Source organism: Chelonia mydas, chromosome 28 (genome assembly GCF_015237465.2).
Source record: "Chelonia mydas isolate rCheMyd1 chromosome 28, rCheMyd1.pri.v2, whole genome shotgun sequence".
Lineage (NCBI taxonomy): Eukaryota > Metazoa > Chordata > Testudines > Cheloniidae > Chelonia > Chelonia mydas.
This window is the reverse complement of record NC_051268.2, coordinates 4,471,885-4,485,964: the sequence shown is the minus strand read 5'-3', so window position 1 is coordinate 4,485,964 and position 14,080 is coordinate 4,471,885. Positions and strand designations below refer to the sequence as shown.

The 14,080-nt window shown below is 44.7% G+C and overlaps 3 protein-coding genes across 17 annotated transcripts in view; 2 read left to right on the top strand and 1 right to left on the bottom strand.

Annotated features, from left to right (window-relative positions):
* LOC102943236 (zinc finger protein 883) overlaps positions 1-14,080 on the bottom strand; it is a 2,438,435-nt gene that overhangs the window by 1,381,922 nt on the left and 1,042,433 nt on the right. The window contains exons 3-4 of one of the 2 annotated variants that reach the window (XM_043537233.1): positions 12,347-12,463; positions 5,178-11,013 (exon numbers count right to left, since the gene is read on the bottom strand). In XM_043537233.1, the coding sequence (XP_043393168.1) occupies positions 9,218-11,013; positions 12,347-12,463 (1,913 nt within the window). In that variant the 3' untranslated portion in view covers positions 5,178-9,217. Of the gene's footprint in view, positions 11,014-12,346; positions 12,464-14,080 lie in introns of those variants that run through there. The other variant, XM_043537230.1, reaches the window with a different exon arrangement.
* LOC114020163 (zinc finger protein 501) overlaps positions 1-14,080 on the top strand; it is a 1,907,800-nt gene that overhangs the window by 885,286 nt on the left and 1,008,434 nt on the right. The gene's annotated exons all lie outside the window — the stretch shown is intronic.
* LOC119564595 (zinc finger protein 883) overlaps positions 1-14,080 on the top strand; it is a 1,467,279-nt gene that overhangs the window by 1,292,966 nt on the left and 160,233 nt on the right. The window lies entirely within an intron of this gene.

The following is a 14,080-nucleotide window of genomic DNA, read 5'->3' as shown; positions in this document are numbered from 1 at the left end:
CCCTGCTCCCTCCCCCTTGTATTCTGTAACCCCATCCCACTGGGTTCCCTGTGCTGATGCCATGGGGGTGACACTAGAGTTCTGGGGATTTGGGGTGGGGGGAAAGGGGCTCTTCACTTTTCAACAATTCACATGAATTTGTCTTTGGGCTGAAATTTCTCCTGTGGGACATCTGAGTCAGAGCTGTGCCCCACCCCCTTTAGTGGGGGGCAGGTGTAAATTGCAGAGTAGGCAGAGAAGTCTCCAATAAAGGGTCATATTGTTCTGGTGACTGGTTCTGACCTGGGTCACACGTCCTCTGACACAGGATCATGTGCAGAACATGGAAGCTCTGGCTTTTCCTAAATGCTGTAGAGTGTGAGTCCTTGGGAAAGGGCAGGATGAGAGGGAGCAAGAAGAGAAAGCCAGCGATATTGGAGATGAGAAATGGGGGGAGAAGAAAGAGACAGAGAACACTCAGAGAAGCAATACATGATTGAAGCAGAACAAGTGTCCCAACTCGAGCTTGCTCATCACAGGTGTTCAGAGAGACGGGTAGTTGTAGGTTTTCCACAGTGTCAAGTCTGAACTTTGATTCTAGCAAAGTGAATTGAAATATCAAGGGGATCGTCACATACTTGTTCTCTTTCCCCCCGGCTCTCTTTTTAGTATTATTTAAAAATAAAAATTCTTTCTCTTACACATGATCTTCTCTTTCCCTAACTGTATTGCAATTTGGGTGGGTTTTTTTGTTTTGTTTTTTGCCTCCCTTTTGTTCATGTCATTATAACTGTAACAGCAAAGAAATCTGCAGGAGCAAAAACTGACTCAAAACTTTATTTCCCCATCATGCAGGAACATCATAAAACATCGCACACAGCTGGAATCATAACAGTGAAGGCAAGGGGATGGGAGATGGAGATTTCCAAGTGTTCTGTCTTTCTCAGATGACACATTCCAGCCCCTTGTATGCCTCCATCCTCTGTGACCTGCTGGGCTTTGAGACATTTATTGTCTCATTCTATTGATAATGTGATTATACCACAATGTGACTGAAATTAAACCACTTCCAGACAAGGAAACAACAAAGGAGAAAAGGCATTATTGTGTTGGCTGGAAATTGAACTCAGGTCAACTCTTTGGAAAGCAGCTATACTCACCATTATACCACCAACATAGCTGGCAGAAGCAGCTTTCCTGCAGGGTATGTGTGCTAGCGAAGGGGGTGACACATGACCATGTAGAGTAAATGGGCTGGAAGCTGCCTGACAGCTGGGAGCAGAGTTACCATCCCAGAGTGACCGAAGGGAGCAAAGGTGAAAACAGAGCTCATTGGGAGCTGGCCCCACCCCCAACCCGCCCCTAGGAGAGGGGAACTGAAGCTCAACTTCAATCATAGAAAAATCTTCCCTGAGAAGGAAGGGGACAGCTTGTTTTAAAGACAAGGTTTGTGTTTGTTCCTGCTACATACAGAGGGGCTGGACAGTGCTGATTCCAGCCCCAGACTCCAGGACGATAAGGAACAAATTCAGGCTGCCAGTGACCTGCAGGAGGGAGATGATTTTTTGACAGTGATGGACGCCTCATCTTAAAGGCCTTTGTCTGCCTCCTTCTAGTGACTGGGACAGGAATGCAGCTCCCACTCCTTGGTCTCTCCTGAGGAAATAATGTTTCTGTGCAAAACACCAAAGCTTTTAACAGAAAGGAGGGAAAGGAAATGGCCACAGGATGGGACCAGGACATAAGGAATGAAACGGAAGATGCTTCTTCCATGTGTATTGACTTTGAACCTTCTTGTTTGTGATGTTGGTGTATCCATGTTAGTCCCAGGACATGAGACACAAGGAGTGGGGGTCACATAATATCTTTTAAAGGACCAAGGTTGGGAGTGTTATTTACTCCTTCTCATAACACAAGATCTAGGGGTCACCAAATGAAATGACTAGGCGGCAGGTGTGAAGAGAACAAAAGGAAGTATTTCTTCACACAATGCGGAGTCAACCTGTGGAACTCTTTGCCGGAGGATGTTGTAAAAGCCAAGACTAGAACAGGGCTCGAAACTGGACTACATAAGTTCATGGAGGACAGGTCCATCAATGGCTATTACCAGCATGTGTAAGGATGGTGTTCTATCCTCTCTTTGCCAGAAGCTGGGAATGGGCGACAGGGGATGGATCACTTGAGGGTTCCCTGTTCTGTTCATTCCCTCTGGGCACCTGGCATTGGCCACTGTCAGAAGACAGGATAGTGGGCTAGACGGACCCTTGCTGTGACCTAGTATGGCCGTTCTCGTGTTCTAATTTCTGTTTGTGGAAGAGACAAACTTTGGGTCTACACACAGCTGAAGAGGAGTTCTGGGTTAGCTCCAAAGCTCGCCTTCACCAACAGAAGCTGGTCCACTACAGGCTCTGACCCTCAGCTGCCTTGTCTCTCCTGGACTCTGAAAAGTGTTTTCTCTCAACTCCCTTTGGAGAGAAGTTAAGTTTTCCCTCTGGAAAACCATAAGGCTGAAGCACTTATATTGATTGTGATGCTAGGATAGAAGGATTATTTAATAGTTTAAATAAATGAATCTAAACCTGAGCTTCCTGTTTTGAAACTGTTTTTCCCAACTCAGTTCCAAATTCTCTTCTAGAAAGGCCTCCATGATGTGTGCCCATGCCAGCAGAAGTGGCAAGGAGAAAGCCCCCTAGTACTGCTCTTAATCCCTGGTGGATTGTTCAGTGTCAGAGGAAGTTGGTTAGTTTGGTGCTGAGAAAGCTGCCAGGAAAGGTCTCTGGGCACCAGATCTCCCTGCTTCTTCCAGCACACTCCTGGCACCTTACCTGCCCCAGTCACTGCTGTAGGAGTATCCTACATGCACTTAGCCAAAAGCCTTTCACAGCCTTCTTAGTGAAATTGGCAGTATATCAGTCTCATAATCTGAAGGTCCTGAGTTCAAGCCTCAGAGAGCACAGGTGGTTTTGCTCCCTGCTTCAACTTTTCCAAAGGAAATCCCAGAGAAAAGAAACTGGAGCAAACTGTCTTCTGTACACCCTCCCACCCATCTTACACACAGGAGACTTTTCTAAGACATTAACTCTTCCTTCTCCCTTATGATTCTTTAATGCAGCTGGAAATACCAGTTCCTTGAAGCCCCTTTCCTCAGAGAACACAACCACAGTGCTGTGAGAAAGCTGGGGGATGCCAGGTTGTCGTGGGCGAGTAGTTAAAGGGATGCACTAAAAATCTAGCAGAGTCATTCCCCTCCTCTCCATCTCCAACCCGCTTTGAATCTTGATAACTGTGATGCTCCGATTCCACTGCCTCAGCATCCTCGACTCCCACTGGAGGCCGCTGTAGAGTCCTTAGACCCCTGTTCATATTTCAGACCCCAGCCGGTGCAGCATCCCTGCCCAGCAACTCACCATCTGCCCCAGGAGAACCAGGTGGTGAGCTGCACCCACAGGGATTTATACCGCTCCCCTCAGAGCAGCTGTTGGCAGTTAATCCCCACCTAAAGCTCGGGGGAAGGAGCTGGGGATCACTTATTTCTTCCATACATCGAGTGTCACAGTGTTTGAATGCTATTCTCTCTAAAACTGATTTAAATTTAGAGCCCCTCCCCCATTTCTGATTTATAAGTGCCTCATTCCTGTACATAAAACGTAAGAACAGCCATACTGGGTCAGACCAATGGTCCATCTAGCCCAGTGTCCTGTCTTCCAAGAATGGTCAAAGCCAGGTGCTTCAGAGGGAATGAACAGAACAGGTCATCATCAAGTGATCCATCCCTGTTGCCCATTCCGAGCATCTTTACAGATGTGAACACAAAGACACTTTTGGGAACCACTTGCAGCTACTTAGAATCATAGAAGATTAGGGTTAGAAGAGACCTCAGGAGGTCATCTAGTCCAACCCCCTGCTCAAAGCAGGACCAACCCCAACTAAATGATCCCAGCCAGGGCTCTGTCAAGCCCGGCCTTAAAAACCTCTAAGGATAGATATTCCACCACCTCCCTAGGGAACCTATTCCCATGCTTCACCACCCTCCTAGGGAAACAGTTTTTCCTAATATCCAACCTAGACCTCCCCCACTGCAACTTGAGACCATTACTCCTTGTTCTGTCATTGGCCACCACTGAGAACAGCCAAGCTCCATCTTCTTTGGAACCCCCCTTCAGGTAGCTGAAGGCTGCTATCAAATCCCCCCTCACTCTTCTCTTCTGCAGACTAAATAACCCCAGTTCCCTCAGCCTCTCCTCATAAATCATGTGCCCCAGCCCCGTAATCATTTTAGTTGCCCTCCGCTGAATTCTCTCCAATTTGTCAACATCCTTTCTGTAGTGGGGGGGGGAGGGCCCAAAACTGGACGCAGTAGTCCAGATATGGCATCACCCGTGCCAAATAGAGGGGAATAATCACTTCCCTCGATCTGCTGGCAACACTCCTATTAATGCAGCCCAATATGCCATTAGCCTTCTTGGCAACAAAGGCACACTGTTGGCTCATATCCACCTTCTCATCCACTGTAATCCCCAGGTCCTTTTTTTGCAGAACTGCCACTTAGCCAGTCAGTCCCCAGCCTGTAGCGGTGGATGGGATTCTTCTTTCCTAAGTGCAGGACTCTGCACTTGTCCTTGTTCAACGTCCTCAGATTTCTTTTGGCCCAATCCTCCAATTTGTCTAGGTCACTCTGGACCCAAATCCTACCCTCCAGAGACTGGATGCTTTACATGCTCTCACAGAGGGAAGAGCACATGTTCCATGGATTTCACAGGCAGAATTTTAGGGCTATTTTGATTCAGGGAACTATGCTATCGGGTGCTTTCCCTGTGTGGATTTGACAGGTGGATCAATATAAGATGGACATTGTGACCCTTCTCAGGGTGCTGAGGACTGAGAGTCTCCTTGTTGCCACCTGACACTAGGAAGAGGGACTTTTGCATTGGGGAGCTGGATGTTAGCAACCAAACTCACCAGCCTGTCAGGCACTCAAGCACCCTTCTCTGAGCTACAGCAGCCCTGCCAGTTGACAATAGAGGCACCGGAACCCCTGAGTTCCATCAGCGTGTCCCACTCTCAGGTCTAGCCCCGATCACCAGATATTCAGAGAAATCCCAGGTCCCCTCTGCCCAAAGCAATGGTACATCCCAGGTTACCAGTTTTACTGTAGATCACTGCTACCATATCACACACAGCACTTGAGTACAGTTATCGAACAAACAGAAATGTATTTAACAAGAGAGAGATTTAAACAGAAACAAATGTGAGTGACGGAAACCAATCGTTACCAACAAAACAAAATCACAAAATGCAACCTACACTTTTTAATAGTTACCTTTCCCGATCTAAGTAGAGTCTCACCTCACATTTCAGTCTGTTGCAGTGATTGCTCGTCCCTAGGAGCCAGGGCCCTGCCTTTTATAAAAATCACCACTGGTTGTTAGGGATCTCTTTTGTCATAAACTGAAGCAGTTTTTTGTCTTTATTCACAGAAAGGATGATTTCCTCATTGTCGTATTGGCCTTTTCACTTCCACAGGGTTTTGACGTCTACAGTTTGGCTTTCATAGTTTTCCATTGGCTTTTCTGGGTTGGTGTAAAGGTTGACAATGGAGCAATACATTGCATAATTAGCTAGCAAGGGAGGGGTGACAATTCCCTCCCACTGGAATGGGCTGTTCCCACCAAGACCAATGATTGGAGTGACTCACTTTTCATGACAATACCATATGGGTATAATTTTCCATGCACTTGCATTACTCCTTCAATATGACTCATACTCACCTCTCTCAGTGATTAGGAGTATCAGTAATTAACAAGCTTTCAGTAGAGATCTCACTGCTATGCTTCCTGGATAAATATCATAAAATCAGTGTATTAGGTGCGGCGAGTTTCTCAAGTCTGATACAGAAGTTGCTTGTGAACAACAGTGACCCATTTGGCAATCGGCACCAATGAGTTTTTGTCTCACATGCACTGAGCTATACCGTCACACCCTGATATAACAGAAAGGCCAGCACAAAAAATAGAGAAAGGAACAATAAGGTACTAAAATGGCAATGGTTGGAACTCTATTTCTCTCAGTCTTTGGCCTGATGGGTTCTAAGAGCTGCAGCTACAGTTGAGGAACCAGGCGATCGGACAGCTGGCTCCGCCCTCCATACTAGTAGCTTTCTCACATACAGGGAGATGAGTCAAAATTAGAATTGATGTCACGACTCGCTTCCCATAGGGGATCACTCTGTCTAAGGCTATGTCTACACTTCAAACACTGGAAGTACTCTTCTAAGAATCTAACATTGTCTTCACTGGGTCTAAGGTCACATTAACTACTTCTCTCAGCAGAGTGGATTTTTCACACCCCTGACAGATGCGGCCATGTCAACGTAGCTTTTCAGCGTAGACAAGCCTTTAGATGGCTTTTTGATATGAAAGGCAATGGACTTCAACCTTTTCCCTAATACTGATGGTTGATGATTGAAGTTTTCCCACCTGCTGGTCACATCCTATGACAGATGTCATGCCTCTCCTTTGAAAATTAGAGAAGTGGGGAAGTCAGTGACCCTTACAGTCTAAGCAGGTAAAAAATTATACAACTTGTCTCTGCGAGTAGTCTTCATTGGGCCAATATTCTCTTATACACTCTTTTTCACACACATTCTCCCACCCTAACCTTTGGAGTGAGGTTTTCTACCAGAATTCCTTATACTACAGGGGGTAAATTAAATCAAATTAACTTTTCAAGATAAGAAATCATTTCCTGTATGACTAACAAAACAAAAAACAAGACAACTTTCAGTTTTCCAAAATAATTCAGATTATCATGAGTCTCTTATTCTTTATCCAATAACTTCATCTATAATTTCATTTTCAGTGGTAACACGAATATATTCAAAGATCACAAATTCTTGTCATATGTGTTAGTTTTCTTTTAATCCCCATTGCCAACAACTGAACCTTGGCTCAAGTTGTGGTTTGGCCCAACGTAGGTCCCAACCACTGCTGTAAGTTCATATATCTCTGATTCTTCTGCCGTGTGTCTTGGTGGAAGGGGTCTCCTAGGTGGGAATGTTTGCATCATGAGGAAAAATCTCTTTTCAAACTTGTTAATGTTTTAAAGTAGGAGGAGGTAGAGGAGAAGTGATGTAAATGCATAAAACACAAGAGAAAACTGTCTGGTCTACACTAAAGACATTGATCAGTGTGACTATATTGCTCACAGGTGTGAAAAATCAATACAGCTGAGCAATGTAGTTACACAGCCCTAACCCCCTGTGTAGATGGCATTACATCAGCAGGAGCGCTTCTCCTGCCAACATAGCCACTGCCGCTTGTGGGGGGTGGACTAAGAAAGTCCGATAGTGGGAGAGATCTCTCCCACTGGCTGAGAGCGTCTGTAATAGCATTGGTGCAGCTGCGCCAACATCAGCTTTATTGTGTACCCATCGCATCAGACACAAAACCAGAGAATAAGGACTCAACATGTGTGTATCCAGAAGTCTGAAAATGGAGCCTGACACATTCAGGCTGCAGAAATGATGGTAACCAATGAGGCAATGAAAGTCCTTGTTACCCACTCAGACAGCCAGTTTGGATCCAAAGACGGAGTGCTTCATAGGACATTCCTTCCCCGTGGATCCCAAACGATGAATGGTGATTGTTGTCAGTCGAACCCTGGCATCCTTTGGAACTGTAATCAGTGACGCTGAACTAGTAAGTGGAGTTGTACAAACAATTTTCCTGGGGTCACTGGTCACCAGAGCTTCCTTTACTGGGGTGGAAACCAAGAACTGAGTGTGTATTCTTTCAACCCCAGTTCTTTTCAAATCCTTGGCCTTGGTAAGGGTAAATTTACATTTCTCTGAAGTAGAATCCTTTACAAAACCACTCAAAATCTCAGCAGTGTTAGTAAGGAATGACTTCCAAAAACATGCCCAGTTTTTCTTTAATTTCTGATTGGAGATTTTAAATCACTACTGTTTCTTTGTTAGCATGTCAGTAAATTGGAGAGTTCTCTCCTGTTGACAGAACTGCACTTGAACTGTCTCCATGTCATCATGGAGGGATGGGGAAAAAGCAAAGCTGAAGTGAGAAATTATGACTTTAGCAAATGGCCATTTGTCTTAAATTCTCCAATAAATCTGAGCTACATCCTATCAAACAGAACTAATATCCAACTGGGTGACCAAACACTCTTCAGGAAAGATAAAAAGCCATGTCACAGAGAGAGAGAATACATGACAATGAAAGTGTCAAGTGAAATTTCAGGGCACGTTACATCTGATTATTCGGAATCAGGACAAGAGATTCTCCCATCACATTCTCCTCTGATCCATTCAAATCAGCTTCACTCAGACTGTCTCAATAGTCAGCTATGTTATTTACAAAATTTTAGTATCCTAGCATCCCCATAATGGGGGACAAAACAGCCACCTTGCCAGAAGTGACTTTACCAATAGATGGAACCTGGGATTTAAACTCCAGATGATCACACTGTATTTGGGAACCATTTGAATTCCCCTTCCAGGTCTTTCACACTTTCATCTCCAGTCATAGCGACTCTGATATAGGATTAAAGAAGCCAAAGTATCATCTCCAAGCACAGACAACTGAGAACGCTTCATCACATGACACTTTGAGACATGGGGGGATAGAATGTGATGAAGATAAACTCTGCATGGCTCAGACAAGAGGTAACAGTTCTGCAGTGATGGGGAAGGAGGGAATCTCTGAGTCACCCCACCTCCTTCCAGGGTCAGAACTTTTTTCCCCTGCTCCTGCTCCTCTTCATTTAAATAAAACTTGAAAAGTTCCCAATATAACTGCTTTTCAGCACAACCCAGAGCAACGTGAGAAGAACTGGCAATGATACAATCTGTATCATTGGTGACTAACAATAACTTTGCAATAAGAGGAATGCTATAAATGTGATGCTCCCTGGTTCCTGATAGGAAGGGCATACTCAAATTACCCATGAGACAATGGAATTGATAGAAAGGACAAATGGGTCCACCTCAGAACAGGGCAAACTGCAAAAGGCAAAAATGGGCCCCTCATCTGGACAAGCTAAGGGAAAATGAGGCTGCAAACAGTTCAAGCAGCTTTAAAAGTTACTATGTGGGAATCAGGAAAAGTATTAAAGAAAAAAAAAAGTACGGATAGCCCTAGAGGTTTTTATGGTATTGATCTCCCGTGCAGATTCTCTGATAGCTAACATGGGCTTAGTGCCAAGAGAAGGTATTCCCACACTCACGTCATTCATAGGGCCTCTCCCCTGGATGGATTCTCTGATGTTCAGAAAGGGCTGAGATATTAGTGAAGCTTTCCCCACACTCGCTGCATTCACAGGGCCTCTCTCCTATGTGGATTCTCTGATGCCTAATAAGGTGCGAGCTGCGAATGAAGGTTTTCCCACACTCACAGCATTCATAGGGCCTCTCCCCCGTGTGGATTCTCTGATGTGTAGAAAGGCCTGATCTGTGAGTGAAGCTTTTCCCACACTCACTGCATTCATAGGGCCTCTCCCCTGTGTGGATTCTCTGATGTTCAGAAAGGCCTGATCTGTGAGTGAAGTTTTTCCCACACTCACTGCATTCATAGGGCCTCTCCCCTGTGTGGAGTCTCTGATGTTCAGAATGGGCTGAGCCGTTAGTGAAGCATTTCCCACACTCACTGCATTCATAAGGCCTCTCCCCTGTATGGATTCTCTGATGCCTAATAAGGTGTGAGCTGCGATTGAAGGTTTTTCCACACTCACAGCATTCATAGGGCTTCTCCCCTCTGTGGATTCTCTGATGGAGAAAAAGGCCTGATCTGTGAGTGAAACTTTGCTCACACTCACTGCATTCATAGGGCCTCTCCCCTGTGTGGATTCTCTGATGTGTAGAAAGGCCTGATCTGTGAGTGAAGCTTTTCCCACACTCACTGCATTTATAGGGCCTCTCCCCTGTGTGGATTCTCTGATGTTCAGAAAGGCCTGATCTCTGAGTGAAGTTTTTCCCACACTCACGGCATTCATAGGGCCTCTCCCCTGTGTGGATTCTCTGATGGAGAAAAAGGCCTGATCTCTGAGTGAAGCATTTCCCACACTCACTGCATTCATAAGGCCTCTCCCCTGTATGGATTCTCTGATGCCTAATAAGGTGTGAGCTGCGATTGAAGGTTTTCCCACACTCACAGCATTCATAGGGCTTCTCCCCTGTGTGGATTCTCTGATGGAGAAAAAGCCCTGATCTCTGAGTGAAGTTTTTCCCACACTCACGGCATTCATAGGGCCTCTCCCCTCTGTGGATTCTCTGATGGAGAAAAAGGCCTGATCTGTGAGTGAAGCTTTTCCCACACTCACTGCATTCATAGGGCCTCTCCCCTGTGTGGATATTCTGATGTTCAGAAAGGGCTGAGCCGTTAGTGAAGCATTTCCCACACTCATAGCATTCATAGGGCCTCTCCCCTGTGTGGATTCTCTGATGGAGGAAAACGCCTGATCTGTGAGTGAAGCTTTTCCCACACTCACTGCATTCATAGGGCCTCTCCCCTGTGTGGATTCTCTGATGTTCAGAAAGGGCTGAGCTCTTAGTGAAGCATTTTCCACACTCACAGCATTCATAGGGCCTCTCCCCTGTGTGGATTCTCTGATGATTAAGAAGGGCTGATCTGTTAGTGAAGTTTTTCCCACACTCAGTGCATTCATAGGGTTTCTCACCTGTGTGGATTCTCTGATGCTTTATAAGGGCTGAGTTGTCACATAAGTTTTTCCCACAGTCAGTGCATGTATGTTTCCTCTTTCCCCTGAGGATTTCCTGCTGGGTTGTGGTTTCCTTGATGTCCTTCTGAGTTTCCTGACAGGAAATACATTTATCCACTTTCTCCCCTGGCTGGTTTCCCTCCTCTCTCTCTGGTCGGTGCTGAATCTCACAGGATTTTCCCTGCTCATTACTCCTGGACACATTCCTTTTCAATCTTTGCGATAATTCTCTGTGTTTATCCACTTGCCCAGCATCTTCCTGCTGAGAATTCTGCTCCTCTTTCTCACATACCATTGCTTCACCTCCTGTGATAGAGACAGAAACCTCAAGCAGGGATGGAAAGGGGAAGGCCAAATCAAAACAAGTGCTGGAAAGAGGTCAAATAAAAATCAGGCACTCAACTCCCCCATACTCTTCCCCAAAATGTAGTAGTAGGATTTTATGTTTGCATTTTATATAATTTAGAATGAAGCATAAAGAATAATAACGTAGCATGTATTAAATGTATTGGTGTATGATTTGATCATATCCTGCCAGCCACCTTTTTTGAATAACGAAAGGAATGGCCTAATTGGACAATGGGTAGAGATACATCAGCCAGAATCCGTGTCTGGACTGATTTCAAGGCGGTAACAGATCTTTGAGGGTCACCAATTTGTTGTAGGTTTAGCATTTTGAAATAAGAAAGAATCCCATGATGGTTTTCTTTTGCATTGCAATTTGATGTTCCTGTTCAAAATGTTGTATGTACATTAATTCTGTTTTGTCTGTGAATGAGGAATGTGTGTTTTAAGAGATAAGCGTGAAGGCCGTCGCTGAACCAGATGTACGAGGGAGGAACCGGAGACAGACGTAAGGGCTCCAGGAGGCAGCAACATGCCCCTATTGAAATGTCAGAGGAGGACAGATTGACGACTTTAAAGGTGAGACACGCACCTATCAATGGGGACAAGACAGCTGTGACCAAAACCAGCATGGGATAACTCCCTGAGGAACTTGATGAAAGAACAAGATAAAGGATGAGAAGGACAATTTAAGAAAACGAGCACTCGTCATACAATAATTGATTACAGCATGCCAGTGCAAAACTCATTGGTCCCAATGAAGGAAAATCGCTATATAAACAGGATGCCTTGCCATGAAACTTTGGGTTTGTCCTGCCAAGACTTCAAAGCATCATGTCACAACCAACAGAACCCGGCTCCTCCTACCTGTGATCAACCTAGCTGGCCAATAGATTGATCTGGACTCTGGACTGGTAACTATAACATTGACTGGCAGGACAGTGTAGGTGTGTGGTGTGATAGAATGCATATGCTAATTGTTGTATCTTCAATAAACATGGCGTATTGCCTTTTCCCCTGAAAAAAGATCCCGTGTGCTTGTTATAAGACAAATAGGAGAGAGGAGGGGATCAATTTGGCCTTCACATCCCATCCAAATTTGCAGGGGGAAGGGAGGAAGCTACTGCCTGGTGTCTGCTAGGATCTGCAGGAAGCCATGAGCTATATTTACCCTGAGGATACGACCCCTGCTAGGGACAATAATGAACTGAAGACCTCCCAAGGGCTTTGTAGGGCATCCCAGATATTTTCTTCAGGCACTTACAGATTTTGAGTTGGTTTAATGTTTCCTCACCTGTGTAGGGTGCTCTCAGGATCTCTCTTTCCTCTGAACCCTGGAGGTCTGGGACCCATGACTCTTCCCCTTGTTCCACCTGGGAGATCACATCAGGTTTGGATACTGGAAACCCTACTTAGATGAAAGAAAACCAAGGAGTACAGTTGGTTTCATAAGACTTTGTCATAAAAAAAACAAACATTCTATTAATTTAACTTCAGTACTTAGTGTGACCTGGTGTGCCATGGGCAGTCCTCACTGCAAATGCCAACGTCAGGGGAGGCTGAAAAAGGGAGAGCAGATGCTCCTAAAACTGGTGGTTAACACTGAAGTTAAATTCACCGACCAGTCACAAACAGTACCTTCCGATCACCCACATTGGTTATCAAGAAGCTGAAAAAAGAAATCACACAGCCCCCTTTATTGCATTCCAGTTCTCTGACTCCCAATCAGCACCTAAGTCCAGTACAGTGAGAGGTTATTTAAAAACTGTGCAGAAATAGACAAAATATTCTTCTGACTCCAAAGTTTCAGCCACATTACCAGGTCAGTATAGGTTTGGATCTTACATAAAATACCATGCTGCCTGCCAATCCTTTAGCATCTAAACTAAAAGTTTATTATAAAAGAAACAAAGAAGGGAGTTGTTAAATGGGAAAGCAGTCAGATACATTTAGAAATCTATATATCAGGTTCTTAGCAGTACTGGTGAGTTGCTGGCTTCAAAGTCCATCTGGAACATATCCACAGGTGGGATGGGTCATTCAGTCCTTTGTTTAAAGCTTAGTTTGTAGAAAAGTTGCTCCAGAGGTAGGAAGAGGGATTGAAGACAAAATGGAGTTGATTCAGCTGCCCTTTATATTACTTTTGCCATGTGGCTTGTACTTCCTGTGTCCCAAACACAAGCTTCACAGCACATGGCATGGAAAAGCCTTGGAGTTCTCAGTACACAGGCATACCCCTGCATGTCTTGCTGACTCAACAGATGTATCCCATTAGTCCTTTACATGGGTTCATTGTACAGCTGATGACCCTGGATGGGCTATCAAACCGGCTAGGCACTGCTGACGCCAATATGTCTGCATGTGTCACCCAGAAACACTGCACAAGTCTAGAAATACAGATATACCCTACATATCTATAACTCACAATACAAAGGTGATACAAACATAGAAAGAAAATCATACTTAGAAAATCATAACATTTTCACTGACAAATTACATGGCATATCTAGTACGATTCATTGCAATTTATCATATTGGTATTAATAATAAAAATAAATAAATAATAATAAAGTGTCTTACAATTTCAGACAGTGTCACACTTAGTAAACCAGTGAATTCCCAGGACCATCTCCCCAGGTCCTTGAAGATGCCAAACACTCTGCTTATGAGGGACTGAAATACCCACATACCTGCTGGGAACACACACAGACAGACACTGTATCCGTCTGTACCCCTATGTTCACTCTTCTAGAAAATTATGACCAATTTTGTACATAGTCTGGCTTGTGAGGTATCATTTGAAAACGCATAATCTACTGACTATTATCCTCCTGTTAAAATGTGTAGTAACACTGTATCTAAAGTTATGAGGTTTTACTGTGTGATATTACTGAAAAAGTTACAAATCTGAAGAACACCCACAGAGGAGTTCTTCAGAGACAGCAAGGCAAACAGCTGGTCAAATAGCCATTCTCCGGCAGGGAGAAGGTGTGAAGAAGACATTTACAGTCCATTACAGGGACCACTT